Source organism: Atractosteus spatula, chromosome 1 (assembly GCF_055471065.1).
Source record: "Atractosteus spatula isolate fAtrSpa1 chromosome 1, fAtrSpa1.hap1, whole genome shotgun sequence".
Lineage (NCBI taxonomy): Eukaryota > Metazoa > Chordata > Actinopteri > Semionotiformes > Lepisosteidae > Atractosteus > Atractosteus spatula.
This window is the reverse complement of record NC_142706.1, coordinates 15,428,170-15,449,826: the sequence shown is the minus strand read 5'-3', so window position 1 is coordinate 15,449,826 and position 21,657 is coordinate 15,428,170. Positions and strand designations below refer to the sequence as shown.

Here is a 21,657-nt window from a genome sequence, read left to right as displayed (position 1 = left end):
CTCAGTTCTTGGTTTCAAAATCTTTCTACATCAAGTACTGTATAGTACATTGTTTCAACAAAATCGCCATGTGGATGTTTACGCAAAGTTTCCCCAACTCCTTTATTAAGAGTTTACACCATAATTTCTGCCTAATTGTCTCTTAAGTGATCAGTTTTCTAGAAGACACAAGTAGGAATGACAGTGTTTTTTCTGTAACATTTAAAAATTAAGTTTTTGCTCCCCTCTGCAGAGGTCTGGTTGGTTACATTTCTACATATGTAGAAATGTCCGTGGGGGGAGTTTTGATACTCATAAATCATTTTATTAGGTATTTTTGTAAAACTAAGAGGTATATTGATATTGTTTGTAAATCATGTTGGATACCTGCAGCAGGTAATGTTATTCAGAATTTGGTGATGTCCTATGCCAGGTGACTGAAATGGTCTGAATAATGGGTAGAGTGTGCAGAAAGACTGATCAATTTTTATTTGTATACAACGTGTTTTATACATTTTTTTACTGAGGTTTAGAAATCAAGCTATACCTCCAACCAGTGTCTTCTGGGTCACCTAAGTCACCTAGAAAGTAGAAACACAATACTTCAGAAGGCATAGCTGATCACTCCTGAATATATTTTAGCAGTATTATTTTTTTTTGTATTCTTGCCATCAGCTGGCTAGTGTTTTTATTTGTACACTTGCAGAGAGATCTCCATGTTTTAAAAGCTAAAAAATAAATGTTTTAATGTAAAGTTTAATGTGGTCCCTTTTCAACATTCTGCTCAGCCTCTTTTTAACATTCTGCTTACCCTCAAGAATTACATGAGATCATTTCCAAGCCAAACACTAGCCATTTCAGAGCTCTGATGAGATGATTATTCAGAATTTTCTGCCCTCGAGACCTTATTAAACGTGTTTGATGATCATTCTTCTTTATTGTGGATATATAATCTTTGCAGATTCAAATGATTATTCCTTCAGGAAAAAAAAAATCATTCCTTAGTATGACTACACTGCTCTTCACAGGCAGTGTCATACTAAGCCCACACAAAACAAAAAGAAAAGACTATTAATATTATATTATTTCCCCAGATACAGTATGTCTCCTGCTGAATTTAGAAACTGTGCCTTGCACAGGCAAATATGCTTTGTTCAGAAATGACAAATACTGCAATGTCAAAGGTTGAGTTATCAGCTAGCTGTTCAGAGTTCTCTGGGAGAGAATATTTTTGACATTTTCAGGTCTAATTGAAATGTATTTTTCATTTTTTTCCAGGAATGTCCTAGTGGGGTGGTCAATGAAGAAACCTTTAAAGAGATATATTCTCAGTTCTTTCCGCAGGGAGGTAAGTTTGGCTGGGGTTTTTACTAGCACCATTTATATATAGAAAACTATTATATTGTACTGTCACTTAGAGAAATTGTTTTAGTTTTATAGCACTGTCTTTTCAAAAGCAATAACATAATATAGAGAAAAATACCCATTAATATCCTATAAACATGCAACCTCCTACAGTAACTCTCTCACCTTCAAAAACAAATTAAAACATTTGCTGAATTTACACTCTGTATGAATCATTCAAATTGTTCTCTAAATGAGTATTTTAAATTAAATGGATCAGCACAATAGGAAACCTGCTAAAACAAATAGTTAGTGAATTTATTTATCTTTATATACTGCGTCAGTCAGTCCACACACTTTTATGATTCAAAGAGTGCTTATACTGTAGCTTTCACTGGCAGATAGTCACTGAACAGGGTCACTAATCATGTTGGAGAGAAAAACCAGAAAAAACAAATAAGTTTTAACTGTGCAGTGTTTAATTAGAAACAAAAACTAAAACATGAACCAGCAGTCCCCTACAGTAAAATATATAGTGTTTGGAAACTGTCTAATCATACTGTATATGCTGCAGCTTTGAATGTGTCCTCGTTAAGAACTAACTTTATTCTGTGTAAATTCAGCCATCAAACCCCTTATTAAACAACTTCAATCATTTCATAATTGTTCATTCATAATTGTTAAGTATAGCTGGGGACTATAAAAAACACTAGAAGTATTCTGTTATAAGCCCTTTAGTAATCCTTTATTAATCTTTAATAAATAATGAATACACATTATCTTAACTGTTATTAACTCAGTCATAAATATAGGTATGAACGTGTACTCATTTAGCCTTCACATCATTGTTAGAAATGATAAAACACTGTTTTTGTGCTCTGATGAGACTGTGGTTCAGCATCACAGCCTCACTTTGTTGTCCACTGTAATGTTTTGTCTCTGATTGTAAGGCAGAGACTTTATTCATTATAGAAATATTGTAATCTGCTTAGCATAAAACATCATAAAATCTGATTAATGCATATTACTGAATCTAATTACCATTTGTGGAAAATGTAAAATCAAATCATGAAAAAGTCATGCAACAAAGACTTCACTTTTTAAATTTATTAAACAGCATCACTTTACATTTAAGACTAAATGAGAACATAGTCCCACAAGTGGACTGGTTTCTAGCAAACCACACCACAGGTTTGTTAGAAACATTCAATAGGTGTGGGTGAAGTCCTCAATCTGATACCCATATGTTTTTGGTGTAAGGGGCCAGCTCCAGAGCAGTTATTGCATAAAGATGCTTATTTGTTATTTTGCTTTGCAGTGGTGGGCCCATGCATGTGGGCTGTAAGAATAGCATGTATTTTGATCAAGAATGCTGTTGTGTGTGTGTTTGAATTGCATTTGTTTTCTTACCATTTCCAGAAATTAAATATTAAGTGGCTCCTTGATTTCTTTTTCAAAAAACATGTCCTGTAGAAAAAATAAAGTCTCGGCCACTTGTGTTATTCAGCAGCTGTCTAGCGATATGACCCAGGCTCACTTCAAGGGCAATATAACAGTATGATCCAGATGTTTCCCATCATGAGCCGTTCCAAGCAGCAGCACATAATACAGTAGGTTCAACATGAGAAAGCTCTCGGGTTGGGATCTCTTGGCTTTCAGTAAAACAGTGACACCTGTAACTATAAGAGGACCACTTGAACAAACCTGAGCTGTGTGTATGCCTTCATATACTGTTCTGTACATGTAAGGAGACACTCACTCACACTGAATTGAATAAGCAACAGAGAATAAAAATAAAGTCAGGAGAAAGAAAAGAAAATAATCTTATTCATATTATGCTGGAGGTTCCTGCACGACCATGCCCAGATCATGTTTTTTACACTGTTGCCATTATTGGCCATTAGTTAGACTTTTATAAGCATTAAAAGAATTAATGTATATATAAGCAGTATATGCATTGTACAGTATATGCATAATTTATCACAAGATAATTTCCCACACACAGTTATGGTAGTGTTGGTAAATTGCTCTTGCTCAGAAGGAGTCATATAAATAGGCTTTTCAAAATGAAATCTCTATTACATTCCCTAAGGAAGACGACTGATTTCCATCTTCGTATTATGCACAAAGTGCTTAAGAAGTTGAAGTTAAGAAAAGCACTAAAAATAATTGCTCATTTCAGTTATGCTTTAAAACAGTTGATTACCTGTAGCTGTAGAAAGCATCTTTTCAATCTCAGATGAAAGCAAATGCCTTTATTAAATAATGTCTTCTTCATTTGTACCAATTAAAAAAAAGGTATTTTTTATTGTTTTCTAATATCATCCCATGTTTAACTACTGTGAGAAAAACCCTGAGGTATCAAAGCAATTTCTGAGGCAGTGAAACTCATTCACTAAAGCAGAGTTTCTCAAGCTATGGGTCCTGATCCAAAAGCTGGGCCACAAGGATATTCTATAAGGGTTGCAAGATGACAGAAATATTGTGTTTTGGATATCTTACCTTTCCTTACAGATTTCCTCAATCACTACCAGTTGACACAACACAACACTCAATACAACACAATACATTTTGAATAATTTTGTTATGTTTTACAGGTCCACTAATAAATGTGCACATGACCTAAGCAATAATTAATTAATAATAATAATTGCTTACACTTATATAGCGCTTTTCTGGACACTCCACTCAAAGCGCTTTACAGGTAATGGGGACTCCCCTCCACCACCACCAATGTGCAGCATCCACCTGGATGATGCGACGGCAGCCATAGTGTTCCAGAACGCTCACCCCACATCAGCTATCAGTGGGGAGGAGAGCAGAGTAATGTATCCAATTCATAGAGGGGAATTATTAGGAGGCCATGATTGGTAAGGGCCAATGGGAAATTTGGCCAGGACGCCGGGGTTACACCCCTACACTTTCCGAGAAACGCCCTGTGATTTTTAATGACCACAGAGAGTCAGGACCTCGGTTTTACGTCTCATCCGAAGGACGGCGCCTGTTTACAGTATAGTGTCCCCGTCAGTATACTGGGGCATTAGGACCCCCATGGGCTGCAGGGTGAGCGCCCCCTGCTGGCCCCACTAACACTTCTTCCAGCACCAACCTTAGTTTTTCCCAGGAGGTCTCCCATCCAGGTACTGACCAGCCTCACACCTGCTTACTGTAGCTTCAGTGGGTTGCCAACAATAGCTTTGTTGTCATGCAAAGTGGTGTAATGCAATACAGTACATTGTAGCATACTGCAGAACGTGTCCCTGATTTAATTTCTGAAAAACAAAAAAACATTTTTAGAATTATTGAGAAATCACTTTGTATTATGTGGCACAAAAATGAGACCTGAAGGTACTTACTGTATATTTAGGAATACCTCTACTGTACTGTAAAGTAATCTTTACTGTAGTTCATTAACATCAATCCTCTCCCTCTGTTTTCTATTTGAAATACCAAGAACATTTAACAAGACCTTGTAGATTGTGTTCTTGAAACTTGTCTAGCATAATTCTATGTCTTTACTTTCATGGTTTAGGTTTCTTAGACATACAGTAAAATTCAGTGAAGTTCAGTTGCACTGAAAGGCAAAACTCTTCAGTTTTAAATTTGCCTATATTAAGTTTCTTTAGTATAATCTGTCTTTACAAGACAATGGCCAGTATTATCATATTCTCCTCTTTTCTCTCTTGTGATGCCAGCCTCTTTTAAAAACTATTTCTCTTATGGTGATGTAATCTATCAAGTGCCAATGTTTTGACCAAAGATGCATTCAGATTGTTTTTAATAGAAAGCTAAAAGAAATCGAGAGGCAATGCTTGGAACACAAACCCAAGAAAAAATTGGTCATTGCTATTTTACTTGGCCACTCCATCAATCTGTACTCTGGCATTGGAGTCATCTTGTAATAGGATCTTATCTGAAGTTTCTTAAATTATTTTGCTGTTTCAGAGTTATTTGAGAGCTATTTGATGATGGAGCATAAACGGAACTTAACATGATACCACTGTTGACTTTTAAAGGAAGGAGCAAGACCATGACTATCTAGAATCCCCTTGGGGATGACAACCATTTGGCAAAAGAATTGTTAATGTCTGACCTTTACCTCTGTGCAATACACCCCACCATTAGTAAGGTGACTGGGAATCTGTGCAGGCATAATACTCACAAGGTCTGTAAGAGGATGAGGTGCAGGAAACTTTATTTTAACAGGTCTTGTAAAATCGCTCTCAAAAAACCCCACTTGTGTACTCCAGAAACTCCACACAGTTACCCCTGATGGTTCATGACTCCAACCCCAACCTTCATGTAGCTTTAGTGCTACAGTTTATACTGTAGCTCTTCCAACCTGCTCATTTGCTCCTTTTCCCCTGGTGCAGGTCTTTGTTGGTATATAATTCTAAGATGCCATAAAGAGTGGTTTGATTAAGAAAGATGGTGAGTTTCCTAATTTAATTTCCTCACCGAATAAATGATAAATACTATACGTAATCCCTTTCTCTTTCTCATACTGTATACAGTATGTCTTTTGAATGCCTCCTCCACCTGCATTGGTTTCCTAGCCTCTTCGTCATATGGCCAGGAGGTTGACCCTCAGCCAGACAAGATAAGCCAAATTCATTGTGACTAAAACTCTATAAACCTTGCAGTATGCTTAGTACTTGGGTGGTGTTATTCATAGTGAAATTCTTTGGTTGAATTTTTTGTATCTGTTTTATATCTGTGGTATTTTGTTCATTCTCTTGGTGTATTTTCTAAAATGACATTTGATAAATACAGTACGTACTTCAGATGTGGGCCATGCTGCTGTTGGTTTTTCCACATGAGTGATTTCAGAGTTGTTTTTCTAGCCCTGGGTAAATTATCATCCAGTGTTTACAATGTGTTTGTAAGAATCAAAATGGGTAGTGAAAATCCCCTTTGGGGAATGTAAACTTGAATATTTACAGTAATCCAAATAAGAGGTGTATTTGCCTAAGAGTACAATTATGTTTTTGTTCCACTATTTTCCTTTTTTAATAATCTGGCATTTGTTTATTACAAGAAGCAAAACAGGGTACTAAAAGTAGTGTCTTGCTAAAGCTAGGCATTTATAGTTTGGTCTTTTGTTTTTTTTATCATGCACCATTTAAGTCATGCCTCCTATGTATTCACCCTAAAGATATGTTTCTTAATACAATACAAATGAAAGTTTCTCCATGCACCTGAGACTTACCACTAAAACGAAAATAAAAACCCTCAAGTACAGAGAGCTACAAAATAATATATATCTAATTCTTATCAAATTAAAATAATATCCTGATGCTTTTTTTAATGAAACGAGCTAAACTACTGTATTTGTAGATATATTTTATTGGAATATTGTACAGTATATCACATTAAATTATTTATGCAATCTTTCAGCTCAGCTGAGAAAATCAGTTTGAAATTAGAAATCTGTTTGAAATTTCACCGTGTAAATGTAATCGTTCCTCCTGGAGATTTGTTTTAACCTATCTGTCAAATGTTGTGTTTGTGAAAGGTGAAGGTTTACTAAACACTCCAGAAAGAACCCTTTGTCTCTAGCTCAGTAATTGGCTTTCAGCTGAAGCTAAACACCTCTTTCTTTTATTCAGGTTAGGCTGACAAATACTGCAGAATTACGTGGAGATTTGTCTAATATTGCCTGGGATGAGAGCTTTGTTTTTACTTGTTGCTGGAATCAGCATTAAAACAAAATGTATATTACTATATGTAGTACATAGTATTACTACTACTATTTGGGATAGAGATATGAATATTGCAGATGGAGAAAGTTCCTAGGACAATGTCTGGTACAATATAAATTCAGCTTTCAAAAAACTGAATCATCAAATGTACAGTAATTTTAAACACAATCATGTGAAACTTCTCCCTAGTCCCATTCTTAATTGTCAGTGTACACTACCCTAAACGAGTATTTCATACTCACATTTGGTGCTGACAACCAGAGGTTCCGTTAAAATGACAACTCAAATCATATTCTTAAACAGATCAGGTCATCAAGGTAAGTCACCATTAGGAACCTCAGGTTTCCCTTGACTTAACCATTGGCATTGTTGGATCTTGAGATGTTTTAGACTTTTTACTTTTAGCGAGCTTTCCAATGTTTCTTGGTACCTGTGGAGGGCACAGTGAAGACATGGAATTCTGCTACTGACATGGTCATTAAATGTGATAAAAAGTAAAGTACAAGGACTAAAATTCTTTATGTTCATATGTTTAATCTCTTTTCCTTCTGTACTGGTCTTGTTGATCCTGCTCTATCTTTCACTATATCACTAAAGAAATAACAGGAAATCTCACATTTCCATTAAGTGATGCAAAAATGTAACTTGTCCTTTTGTTGCTGTGATCCTGTTTCCAGAGGTTTTTGTTGGGAAACAACTGTATCACTGATGGGTGGTCATTAGTAAAGGGATACTCTTTTTTTTCTCTCTATTTGAATTATGTTCTGAAAATAAAAAATTGGTAAAACATTGATTTTGTAACTGTAAATATCTAGGCTTATTACAACTTTCACTGGGTCTTATAAATTTGTAAAGAAAGTTTAGCTGTGATACAGTTGTGTTGTTCATTTTTAATTATCGTATTGTATTGCAGCTTGTCAGTACTCCATATTAATATTATCATACATATTAATGAACTCTGTACTCATCAACATGTATTATAACACTACATATTGAAAACAACAAATTAATTAACTGCAGTTTCCAAAGTAACTAGTCTAATTAAGAGTGGGACTAATATGTGATGTGTGTGTTAAATAACAAGAGAATTAGATTATAATACAAAGCATTAAATTGCCTTAGTTTCAACAAGGACATATACAGTACCTGTTGTTAAAATCTATTTTAGTTTCTTGAGGCAGTTTTGTATTTGTCACAGCTACCATAACAGGTGTAGAATCTGTTTACACTATGGGGATTTGTTTTTAAAAGACTCAATGGTATAGCCCCAGAAGTAAAGTTTGGGTTCCTGAAGCTGGTTCTCTTGAGCCTGTGAAGTGTGTATGTTGGGTATTCTAAGACTGAAATTGATGGATATGCTCTCATGTGATTCCATTATGGAAATTATAAGAGACAAAACTCATCAACTTAAAAAAACCTTATGAATATAATTTAAGAGGGAAGCTGGAAGAAGCTGCAAATTGGGGATAAAAAAGTTTCTTATGACATTACTAGCTCTCAAGAATGGTGGAAATAGCTTCCTGCTTGAGAATCATAAATTTGGAAAAAAATAGTAAACATCCTTTCTTTGTTGTTTCAGATGCAACGACATATGCACATTTTCTGTTCAATGCATTTGACACAGATCACAATGGTACTGTGAGTTTTGAGGTAAGCCAGACATATTTTATTTCATTTTAGTTGTAATAAACCTCCATGATTTATTTGATTATTCTATTTATTCCCAGCACAAATATGATTTACTGGCTTGTATAACCATGCTATGGTATGCACTGTTGAGAAAACATCATAACATACAGTACCTTAGATAAGTTTAGATAAGGCTGACTTGCTGTATGCAAAGATTAAATTTGAATGATTTCTCATTCAGGTCATTTTTTTTAGTGGAAAACGATCTTGCCTTATTAAAACAATGTGCATGCCTTATTATGTCTAGGCATTGAATTGGTGCTTTTGTACCGATGAAGCGAAGTTTAAATTAAGACGCTATTCCAGTATTAATCTTTTTGAATTGTACTAGAACCAATTAGTTTCTACTTCAAATATTTTTGCTTAAGAAGACATTGGTATTCTTCATTGTAGCATAGTATGTTAAATTACTTGGTAGTTAATTGTTGAAAAAACAGTTAAACATACAGTATAAATATTGATAGAATTCATTAGCAGGAGTAGGAAACTACTAGTCTATTGCTGGGTGCCTGTAAAATTTAGAAGCACTTTACAATTAACATGGATTAAGACCTGGAAAACAGCAGATAGGACTGCTTATCAGACTAAGTGGTTTCAATAAGACATAACAGTTTGAGATTATATAAAAACCAGAAACGATTGTGACACCCCAGGTCAGGAGTTACCTGGATTAATGTATGAATCAATTTTGTATTCAATTATAATATTTTTTTTTTCATTGTGAATCCCCCGTTTCTGATTAAATGCAATAATAATGGAAATCTGGCTAATGTGTTCTCCTTGTTTGTGCATACTCCATACTTTTGCTTGACTCCTTAATCTTTATCAGTATCATTAAAGATAATGTAATAAATATAACTATAAAGGCCATTTAAATTCAATATTTTATTTGAAATGTCTCACACATTGATAGGACAACTTTCTACTGTTTTTGCTCCACTGCTCATTGTAGACCACTTTTTTTCTTTATATATTTCTTTCTCTGCGATTAGTGTTTTACTTTGCTAGTAACATATTTGGTTACAGCAGGTTTTAAATGGTCTTATGTGTTTTTTGACGTATTCATAGCCTTTCAATCAAGGGTAGTGCTTTGTGTGCCATTTTGGAATACAGCTCTACAGAAGAAGGGACAAAAGAATGGAATTGGTCTATAAAGCATATCTGTATCTCAGAAATCTAACTTTTTCACAGAACTATAACTTTGAATTGTTAATGGGTAGGAGGGTGATATATTGTACAGTGTCTTGAACAGCTTGCTTATATTGTTGCTTTAAAACTTAAGAGTCATGACACTTTTAAATATTAACATATATTAAATAATAACAAATATTAAATATTTTATCTACATAACCTACTCCACTCAAAGCAAAAAAACAAAAAAGTAAATAAATAATTATAATAATTATTATTATCATGAAACAAACATGGAAAAGTCATGTTTGTATAAGTATTCAAACACTTTGCTCTGGCAAACCTAAATTATTTTCAGTTCACAGACCTTTTCAGTTAGTGGCCCCAGTCTATGTGCAGTTATACTGTTTCTAATGATTTCAAGAACACTGGCATCTGCTGGTTTTCTTGGTCAGGTAGTAAATCTTAAACAAAGACTCAAATATGAAGTCTGAGGAGCTTTCAATGCCAGTCAATCATATCGAGAATAGATCAGGAGATGGGAACCAAAAATATTGAAGCCTTTTCAACACTTCTATGAGAACAGTCTGTTCAATCATTAAAAAAAAACAGAAGGTGCATTGTATCACCCAGACAAAGCCTAGATTAAACTGTCCCTCCAAACTGAGAAGCTAGGTAAGCAGATTGCCCAGAGGGATGCCAGTGTGAGGCCAACTACAACTTTGGAAGAGCTAGAAAGTTCAGTGACTGAATAGGAAATGTGTATCAGTCAACAGCATCCCTCTCACTCCACAAAGTTGGCCTGTGTAGCAGAGAGAAAAATCTATCTCATATCCCACAATGAGTATGCGAAAAAGCACCTGAGTGATCCTGCAAAAATATGGAAAACATTTTGTAGTCAGTTTAGTCCAAACTGATTTTTTAATATAAATACTGTACCAAGAGTTATGTTTGTTGTGCACCCAACACAACCATCTATGCCATCCCTACAGTCAAAAATGGGTAAGTGACAGCTTAAATTTGCACCAAGCCACCGTGCAAAATTGGTATAAATGTACCAAAATGTACCCAAAAAGACTGGGGACTGCCAAAAGTTCTTCCACAAATTATGGTGTTCAAAAGGTATGAATACTTATGCAATCAACATACATCAGTTTTTTCTATGTACTTTTTCTCTGCATCTTATCTTACTCTTAGAATAATTCAGTATGAGCATTCAGGTTTTGAATAAATAATTTAGTTTAAAAATGTACATCACTGTACAGTATATGCATTTTGGGACACTATTTATGTTGAAGGTTCTTTATGGTTTAGCAAGGCACTGTAAATGGTATGGTAGCTCACTTACTAAACCTACTTAAATAGGTTGTAAAAATGACTTACAGATTAATTATTTCTACAATAATCAACCAGTGAGGATTTATGAATTATTTGTAGGGAGATCACATAAGCAACTACAAAAACAGTTATGGGTAATAAACTTAATGATCCAGACTATGAATAAGTAATATACTATATTTAAACATTTACATTCTGTATAAAAAATAATGACAATGTTTAAATTGATTATTCATTTTTATATCTGAATTTCCAAATATACCCTGAAATACAATACATTCCTGTTGCTGATAGGATCTTGCCTGATTTTTAAAGTGCAGTACAGCCCTACATGACACAGGCTGTCTTGAGATTAAAATTGGATGCTATTATAAAGTTTGGTTCAAGAAATTAAACATCAGTAATGTAGCCTATCAGGCTGGTTCTATGACATGTGAGACATTTTCTTCTGGTAAACAAGGATGTTTATGTGCTGGAGAAGTCAACTCTGTCTCTCTGCGTGGTACACACTACTGTCTATGAGATGTGTACCAGCTTTTCTTCTGCCAAGAGCTATAGGAAGCAAATTCCTCTCAGACTGTATCAGGCATTTCAACCTGTAAATAATTAAAGGTGACTGGATGGGCTGACAAACCTTTTCACTGTTTCTTTTCAGTGAATTCAGTGAATTATTTTAGTAATAATAACATGATGTTAGTTTGGCAACGAAAAAGATAATGGTTTTCAAAAGGCCAGGTATTATAATGTACTGTATACATATAACAGAAACTATGCCACTAATCTGTTAATATTTTGAAATTGATGGTCATTTCAAAGTGTTCTTATATAACTATAAAAAACTCATACAGAGCCTGATTTTCCACAGATGAGCTCAAAATAAGAATTCCTAGATTTCCACAAAAGCTTGTTTACAAGTAACACGGATTTATCTCTCTACTTCCACAACTACTTAGATATTCTTTTAAGGAATTGCTCTTGTTGGTTGTTCCCTTCATGGATGTTGTAGTAAGTGAACCTATTTTCCAAAAAGGGAAAGAAAACAATATTTCAAAAATACTGTACAACATAATAAGCATAATATGATTTAATAATTAAGGTGTATTAATCTAAAAAAATATGCACACTTTCAAAGAGGATTTTCTGTATGGCACATTTAATTCATTCATTCCAGAGATTTATTTGCAGTTAAGGATGTCTTTCCAGCTTTTAGTTATAAAACTAATGCAAATATAATAATAAAAACAGAATTTTAAGAAATATTTTACTTGCTCCTTTCATAGTTTTATGATGTGCTAGATTTTTTAAAAGAGTTTATATACAGTAAACAACATAATGGATTAATCCAGGCAACACTGACATGAAATAGCATTGACATGAATCTTTGGCAATGAAGCTAGAAACTGTTTTGTTGTTATTAGTCTGGGTTTTTGAGCACTCATTAATGCCATGAACAAAATGAAAACTCACAGCTAAATGTATGATACAGTATTTTTAATATTGAGATTACAAAATATAATATTTTAAGATAGGAAAGTTTTATATATGAATAAGAAATGTATTCTAATAGAATCTAAGTGAACAAACAGATATTCTTAAAATGTCTTATACATATGTATACAGTATATTCAGTACTTACTGTATATAAGATTCTAAATCCAGAAAGTACAGTATATCAGTAAAGTATACTTAAGGCTTTACTTAAGGTTAACAAATAATTTAACAGTTACATTTTCAAATATACATCTTCCAATTTGTACCAGCCTATATTATACAGTATGTTTTAAGATTACATATATCTTATTTGCTGCAGGATTTTGTCATGGGTCTTTCCATTCTGCTGCGGGGCTCAGTACATGAGAAGCTGAACTGGGCATTTAACTTGTATGATATCAATAAAGATGGATATATAACAAAAGAGGTAAGGATGCATGTTAAGAATGAAGAATTTATCTAATCAGGTGGATTTTACTTGTGCTTCATTTGCTATGCCTTTGTGGTGATTTCGGCACATGAGCAATTGTCACATACTGTATCATGGCAGGTTAATCTGTGGTTAGTGCAGAGCCCAAGGCTCATCTGGTAAGAGAAAGACTGCTAACTCCACAGTCCAAGCTACTGTACAGTACATTCAAATTCAGACTTTGTCAAATCTAGTCACCCTCAATTATACCATCAGATACGCTTCATGTGCTGTATAATTCTTTATGTTTACTGTATACAGTACAGCACTTTTCTGGACACTCCACTCAGAGCATTTCACAGGTAATGGGGACTCCCCTTCACCACCACTAATGTGTAGCCCCACCTGGATGATGCAGCAATAGTGCACCAGTACACTCACCACGCACCAGCTATCAGTGTGGAGGAGAACAGAGTGATGAAGCCAATTCACAGATGGGGATTATTAGATGGCCATGGTTGGTAGAGGCCAGGGGGAAGTCTGGCGAGGACATCAGGGTAACACCCTTTATCATTTTGATAAACTCATCTGGCTGAGTTACTTGAGTCCTCTTATATGCAGAATATACTGTAAAACACTATGGTATAATTTTGGATGAAAACTGTTACAGAAATCTTAGGAATTATAGCTATTTATGCATTTTGCTGTTGCCTTTATCTGAGGTTACTCATGAATGTAGGCCATTCTATGGTTTGTGTCTTTTCTCAAAGGGGTCTGCATCAGCAAATTACCCCTTACCTCTGTAAATTACCAGTGTCTCCATTTTAAATATAGAGTGGAGTTCAACATACTCCTGCTGACATCTAAGAAGAAATAAAATCTGAAAGCTATAACTTAAGTTATTTTAAGGATTTTTTGCTACAGTATAGTGCAATCCAGCTCTTAATCTACTTCTTTAGGCATTCTTACTTTGCAGAAGGCCAGGCTCATATGATGTGTCTGATCACGTGTAGCATCTCTCATTTCATTATTTTATCATGCTTTAAATCTTAAAAAAAGGAAGATGCCAGCAATATAATATCAGAATTAATTCATTACATTTTTACCGTATTATACATCAGTGTATAAAGGTACAGTCATTCTTGTTTCTTACGGTCTTTGAGGAGAAAGCTCAAAACATACTGTAACAGCATTTGAGATTACTTGCACCCATATTTGTACCTTTTCTTTAATGGATTGACCAGAATGAACGCTACAGATAAAAAAACAACAAATGACTTTTCTACTATATTTGAAATTTGAACACACTTTTAAAAAAGCCTTCACAAAAATGTGGTTGTCTTCTCTTTTTACAAAAGAAATTGGTGATGGCACTATGCTTGAGATATTGGTTTTCTGGACTTACTCAATGAACCTGCCAAAGTGAACTAATAAATAGGAAATCTATTTTAAAAAATGACTTGGTAATTTGAGCATTTCCAATATTGACTATGTTTTACTGCAACAGCAATTATAATTGTCCTTTGAAAAAAGGTTCAAAATATTTTAAAATACCTCATACATTTTTAATCTTAAAAGAATTATAGTAATGTTTTCAATTTAATTAATTCTTACCTGCTCAATATCTTCCAATGAGTACTTGTAAGTATGCCCAAATGAATGGAAAATTGCAGTGGGGGAATGGTTGACTGATGATTTAAAAAAGTAGGAAGAATTTTAAGATGTTATTTATTTATGCCTTTTTAAACAGAATTGCACTACGGATTTCTTGATGGCAATTTGTTTTCTTTTCAATTGTCCAAAATGGGTGGGGAAGCAGCATAACAACTTAATGGACTAAAAAGCCAATAATTAATCTAATGACTCAATCTGTTTGGCAGGAAATGCTAGACATTATGAAAGCTATATATGATATGATGGGCAAATGCACATACCCAATCCTGAAAGAAGAAACACCTAGACAGCATGTGGAGATATTTTTCCAGGTAAAGCATACAATATATTTATGCTAATATTTAATATGAAATGTTTAACTTACAGTATGTTATCTTTTTCACGGTGGTATTGCTACATGTTTGATCTGAGCAGCGTTATTAATACATGATTAAATTATCACCATTTCTAAGTTTTTTTATTGCAAAACAAAGTTTAATACTTGAATACCTGTTTATAAATTGTATTCATTATTGATAAATAGCAAGGACTAGGTCATTTAAAAAGCTAACTATGTAATGTATCCCTTAAACAGGAATTCTGTAGCCTTGAAAACCACATTCTGCAAAAAATGACACTATCACATTTTTCTTTTAAAAACTGAGAGGTCTGAGACTTGTACAAACCTTGTACATAGGATTGCTTCTAGTAAATGGGTATTTACTTTAAAAAAGTAATCTGTCATCAATAACTTATCAATTATGACAGAAATGTAACAGACTCAGTACATGTTAATATTTCCAATAAACTGCATTTGACAGATAATGGGAAAACACTTTAGTATAAAACATTTATTCTAAAATAATAACTATGGATAGCATACATTTCACATCTAAACCTGTTCCTTTCTGTTAATAATACCTAATAATAATTACCCATAATTAACTTAATTACCCATTCCTCAATTAATAAATACTATATAATTGTCCATTCTACTAAATATTCACATAATATTTGTTTTCTGATTATTTTGAATGGTATACTGTAAAATTCATTAAGTGACCTGAGCCATAGTTTAATTTCTTAATGCCTGTTGTCTTTGTTGTGTGTGCCATGGTTTTAATATACTTTGGGTAAAAAAGCCTATTCAAACCTATGGTTTTAAGTGGTTCTACCACATAGCTGCTTAGTACAAAATTAAGGACAATTAGGTACAGTATTGGTGATTGAAAATTGCGTCATCACTTTTCATCATTATATCATCACTAAAATCTACACTAGAGATTTTTAGATATTACAGTATCTGCTGTAATACAATACCAATACCGCATGGTATTGTTTTGCTTTCCACATTGATAGTAGACACTAGGATCATACCTTAATTTAAACACAGTAGTACTATTATAGACCATTGTTTTAGAAAAAAAGAAACAATACCACTTTCTTAGCAAAATTAGAAAAAAGATGAGTCTGTGTAATACTGTAAGTGATAAAATTGAAGAAAAAAAAAACGTGTGCAGTATTTTGATTTATTTTCCAATCCTAACAGAAAATGGACAAAAATAAGGATGGAGTGGTTACCATAGATGAATTTATTGATTGCTGCCAAAACGTAAGTGCCATTTCTTCCCGCTTCGTGACACCCAATCATGAACATACTGTACCATATTACAAAGGGACAGACAAAGATTAATTGTATGCTGAAAGGGTAAAAAGAAAAAAACAATGTTTTGTTTTAAATGTTAAAGGTTTATACAACTGAAGAAGGCCCTGCAGCCAAAACCTTTTTTTTTTCTTTTTACTTCCACTCATCTTAGAATTAGACTCTGTGTGGTGCTTTGCAGGTCACATGTTGAAGCAGCTCCCCACTCTAACCTCTTAACACTATGCTTCAGTTTATTGAGGCCTGAGAAACATTTGGCATGTCTTCAGGTTTCTGAATTAGACACCACCTGTTATGGGATTTTGAAGTAGTATAAATATTAATAAACTTTCATCCAATCACAATGTTACTTACTTAGCTAATTACTGGGATTGTTGATAGGTAGACAAGTTCCGAGTCTTCACCTTTACTTGCCCAGATTTTTTTTCTTAAGAGATTTGTAAGTAGCACACTTTTTTTTCTTTATAGCCGACACCTTCAATTAGTTCAGATAACCACATTCCAGTTTGACTGGTAACAAGGCCTCATAGAATACACTTGAGTAAATAGAATTGATATGTGCCCAGTCAGAAGGCTTCAAAACCATGGGTTACACTAGGTGTGTGCAATGTTTACTGAAGACCAAGGCAGTTTTATTCTATTATGTCCTCTCAATGTGTTTGACTGCTTGTTAAAGAAATACAGTAATTTGATTTTATCAGCTCGCTAACTGAAATGTGTTAATATTCATCTCTTGATACTGATGTATCGTACTTGTGATATTAAGTGTTCTAAATTTCCATTCTGCGTTGTTTTAATTTGGCATTCTCTTTTCCCACAGGATGAAAATATAATGAGATCAATGCAGCTGTTTGAAAATGTCATATAACATGAGGGCTACCAGGAGTCTCTTAACGGCTGGATCCCAGGATTCTTTGGCAAATTCTGAATAGAACTTACAACTTCATACATACTTTTTAATAGCTCAGCAATGTGCTGGGATATACAGTATATATATATATTATGCAAATACGCTTGTTCAACTGTAAAGTTCTCAGTTGTCTAATGTTTCTTTAGTGCAATAATGCATTGTCCCTTTTTCCAAAAAGGTTTTTAGTTTATGTTTTGCACCTTTATGTCAAAGAATTATATACATTTTAAGATAGAGAAAATTAAAACTGACATTTGTGAATTTGAGCATAGCACCATTCGTGATTTGGATTTCAATTTGATCAACCCGATCTCCAAATGGAATTACAGTAAGCGCCTCTGTTATCCTTTGCTTTTACCCTCCCAAAGTTCTCTGAACTTTATTGAATATTTCTCTGTATTATCTTCAAATTCATGTTTCATATCATTCTAGGGGGACAAAATCATTTTTCATGCAATTAAACAATAAAACGTTTAATATGCCGTCTTGAAACCCTCCTTTAAACTACTCTTACCACACAAGTAACAATAGTAATCAAGGCTCTGACCTTATATGATTTATAGACATTGTTAAATGCTAAGTTAATGTGTGAACCCACTCTAGGAAAAGTTTTATATTAGAGATTACAAATGCACTGAACATAGGTATCTAATTATTTTACTAAAGCAACGTCAGATATCACCCATTAGTGCCTTTACACATTCTGGCCCAAAGCTGCTTGTGAATACTGTGCTATCCAGAGAAGAAAAACTCACTCTGAAAACAACTGATTGTTACTCCACACTTAACCAGACAAAATACAACTTTGTTTTGGGTAAACTCAACTGTATAACCTCTTATTCATACAGATAGAGTTCACAGAAACCTACCAACAGCCCCTCATTGTGCTCCTGAAGGCTAAGCTTTATTTCTGATTTTTGAAAATCCTTAACAATATCCTCATGAGAAAATTTCCAAATGCAAGCAAACTGTATTTACTCCACTGTATAGCGGCAACACTGTAGAATCATATTGTAAAAATAGTAATTCCATGTACTCTATGCATCAATACACTTAATAGTCATAATGATTTGACACTTAGCCTCAAGACCCAAGGACACGTTTAGCAAAGCACATGGTTTCTGTTACCGAGAGAACACAAAATACAATTGGTTTTAATCTGAGTGAGCTCTTTCTGAAATTAAACTAGTGATCACAAGATTGTATTCACTCTCTGGAAGAAATACCTTAATAAGATTCCCATGACAGTGTATGTATACAGTAGTTTAATATACCGTACCTTTATTTTTAAGGGTAACCGGACACTTTTCACTGAGACTAATCATACTTTACCACTGTCCTGGTGAACATTACTATGCAAAATACCCACTGAAAAGATTAGGCACCATAGAGTATAAAGGAGAAGGATTTATTTGGCTTGTTCCTGTGGTGCATTATTATGGCTCACAGAAAAAAAGTGAGAAAAGTTTGCACTGTAGCTTCCTGTTTTGAAATGAAATACCTGGAAGTTGAACAATATTTTATAGTGTCAGCTGCTTGGTTAGCGGGGGCTTCTCCAATTTATGCTAATGGAAATACCCCAGGTAAATTTGCATAGTAGTTTCACATTTTCACCTGTTTCCCATGACATTTCAGGATAACTTTGCTTTCCTGTTATTTTAACATACGTGCACTGCACCTATAGTAACTTTGCTAGATTATAAAAATTACAACAACATGATTTTAGTATTGTGTAAGTCATCACTGCACAGTCCTTAAAGCAAACTAAAAGCAAACAAGGACCATAGAAATACTCAGACGGAAACAAGACCAATTAGAATTGAATGAAGTGGGACTTTGTGGTAAAAGGGAAACTTTGGGTGTACAGTAATTGATTATATTGCATTGTAACATCTGAGATGTGAAGATTCTGTCTGTTCTGTCCCTGTTCATTCTCAACTAAGGATGATAAGTTCCATTACCATGAGCTCTTTCATGGCTCTCACCCATATCAGTACACCCCCTTAAACACACTACACATAAGACAATTCAGCAAAAAAAAGCCCCGAATTCTAATGTTATTGTTTTCTTCACTGATAACAGTAAGACATTCTCCTAAGCATCTAATCCAGTGAATTGGTTGATCAAATTGAACTTTCAGTCATGTGAAAAATACCTTCAAGTAGCATGTCATAAAATATGCTTTTGGAAGCTTTTGTTCTAGCTTTTGTTTCTTTGATTAATAAGCATTTAATGATATAAACAAGCCTAGATTACTTCTTTGTCAGTTGTAATGCTTTCATAATAATAGTGCTACATTCTGAAAAGATTTTAAAGTACTGACTATTAAGGGTCTAAACAACATTAGAAAAGAATCTTTGTCAATGAATGTTCATTTTTTTCCCTTCCTTACTCTGCTTCCATTGTGTTTCTTGACCTTGGCATGCCTTCCTGCCACATTTTCTTCCTTTAAAGAAAGCTCAACTTGCTCTTTCTTGGTCATTTTTTAACATAAATCTTAACAGACTCTATTTTCTAAGTCATCAATTGGGAAATGTAGATTCAGGGATGTAGAATGTTTGTGAGATGTTGTGAATAGTGTCTCCTTGGCGTTGATTAATTTGTTATCAGCCAATTCACCTGGAAATATTTTTTTATCTGTGTTTCACTGTCTTTGGCATACTGTATGTACAGTATCTTATATTTAACTTTTTAAAAACATAATATAATTCTGCTGTATGTATTTATTGATCTTTTGTTTTCTATCTCATTCTAAATTTGTATCTTTCAAATCCTTAACCCCAAAGTGCAGTAGCACAATATTTTTTTTTTGTTGAAAAAGAAAGCAAGGTTATTTAATTTAAATGTTATTATTTGCAACAACATTTTTGAAACTGTTGTGCTCAGCTGTACATTCCATTTTATGTTCAGAAAAGACCTGCCCGTTACAGCAAATGACTCTTCATTGGAACTTTATTTAGTACTTGTCAAGGTACCAAGTATCCCAGTAAAAAAACTGTTTCAGACAAGTTCAGAAAAGGAATACAAGCAAAGCAAAGTAAAACCACACCCTGCCAATAAAAACAACTATTCTGGGTAACAGCTCTGAAATTAACATCCAGTAGTGCAGCTTTGAGAAGCCTTTTCTGAACAAATCTGTAATACTGTAGATTACCTTTACATACAGTCCAGTACTTCCTTTGCTGCCTAACCCAAACACATACACACTGCGATTTTATTTTGACATCGCACTTCAAAGCAGAAAGTTGTTGCAGATTCCCTTCATAGGAATGTACTTCACAGGGTACACAATGGTTTTAAGAGCAGAATTTGATTTACAGGCACTGCTGCAACATGGTGGGTGGCCAGACTAAGGCACTACATGAACAGTGAAGGGTAATTTGAGATAAAGCCATAGTTGTTTTTGCAAGTACAGTATATAATGAACTTGTACAGGATTTACAAAAAATTAACTGAGCACAAAATACTGTATGTAAAATTGGATGTAAATTGCAAGAAATTAAATTACGAGAAACCCTGCTTTAGTCATAAAGACGAATATCAAGAATCTAAGCCTTAACCATAATATACCATCTGTTATTTTGGGGTTGTTTAAAGTTTAAGCTAAATTGGCTCTTGTTTTCATGCACATTTCAGAGACAGCCCAACAATATTTTCAACAATAAAGATGTATAATTTGTTACATTGATGCAAACGTTATATATGTTCTGATTATCATTATTTTATCCTTTTCTGTTAAGTGTTGACAAAATGCCTCACTCATTTCTCTCCAGCTATCTGGGTTAATAAAACAGGACAAGGGAACAAATGGTATAAGTTACATAATGTAATAAAAGTAAGTTCTGATTTTAATTCTTTTTTGTAACCATGTTAATTGTTTTAAACTTTCATTATCGTTCAGTTTCTTCTTAAATTTATCAATTATATCACATACAGGAGGCATCCCTTGTTGGTTTCAATAGATTCTATAAATGTACTAAATATTGGATTTTGGACATGAAGTGATTTCTCATCCATTTAGCTCTAAGAATGTACATCTAGAGACCCTAGGGGTATGGTCAGTTGGCCTATTTAGATCTGAAAGTGACTTCAGTATTTATTCCTTCTGTCATGGTGTCACTAGACATTACAATGAATACAGAAGACTTAGGTTCATGTTATTGGCATATACTGTGGCAAAATACAGTATAATATTTAAACTGGAGAGCTGAATAGTGATATAGGCTTGACCTTCTCACAATGTTTTGCAATGGAGATGCCTACTGGAAGGTAAAGACTCAGTTTTTCTTAATCAAAGTCTATTAGTAAACTGAGGGGTGGGAATTATATGTGGATATTAAGCACTATG

At 33.9% G+C, this 21,657-nt stretch overlaps 1 protein-coding gene across 1 annotated transcript in view; it reads left to right on the top strand.

Moving 5' to 3' along the window:
• kcnip4a (potassium voltage-gated channel interacting protein 4a) overlaps positions 1 to 21,161 on the top strand; it is a 73,293-nt gene extending 52,132 nt beyond the window's left edge. The window contains exons 3-8 of the mRNA XM_088931128.1: positions 1,258 to 1,327; positions 8,605 to 8,675; positions 12,994 to 13,101; positions 14,964 to 15,068; positions 16,286 to 16,348; positions 17,220 to 21,161. Of these exons, the coding sequence (XP_088787254.1) occupies positions 1,258 to 1,327; positions 8,605 to 8,675; positions 12,994 to 13,101; positions 14,964 to 15,068; positions 16,286 to 16,348; positions 17,220 to 17,267 (465 nt within the window). The 3' untranslated portion in view covers positions 17,268 to 21,161. The remainder of the gene's footprint in view (positions 1 to 1,257; positions 1,328 to 8,604; positions 8,676 to 12,993; positions 13,102 to 14,963; positions 15,069 to 16,285; positions 16,349 to 17,219) is intronic.
• Positions 21,162 to 21,657: the final 496 nt, after the last annotated feature.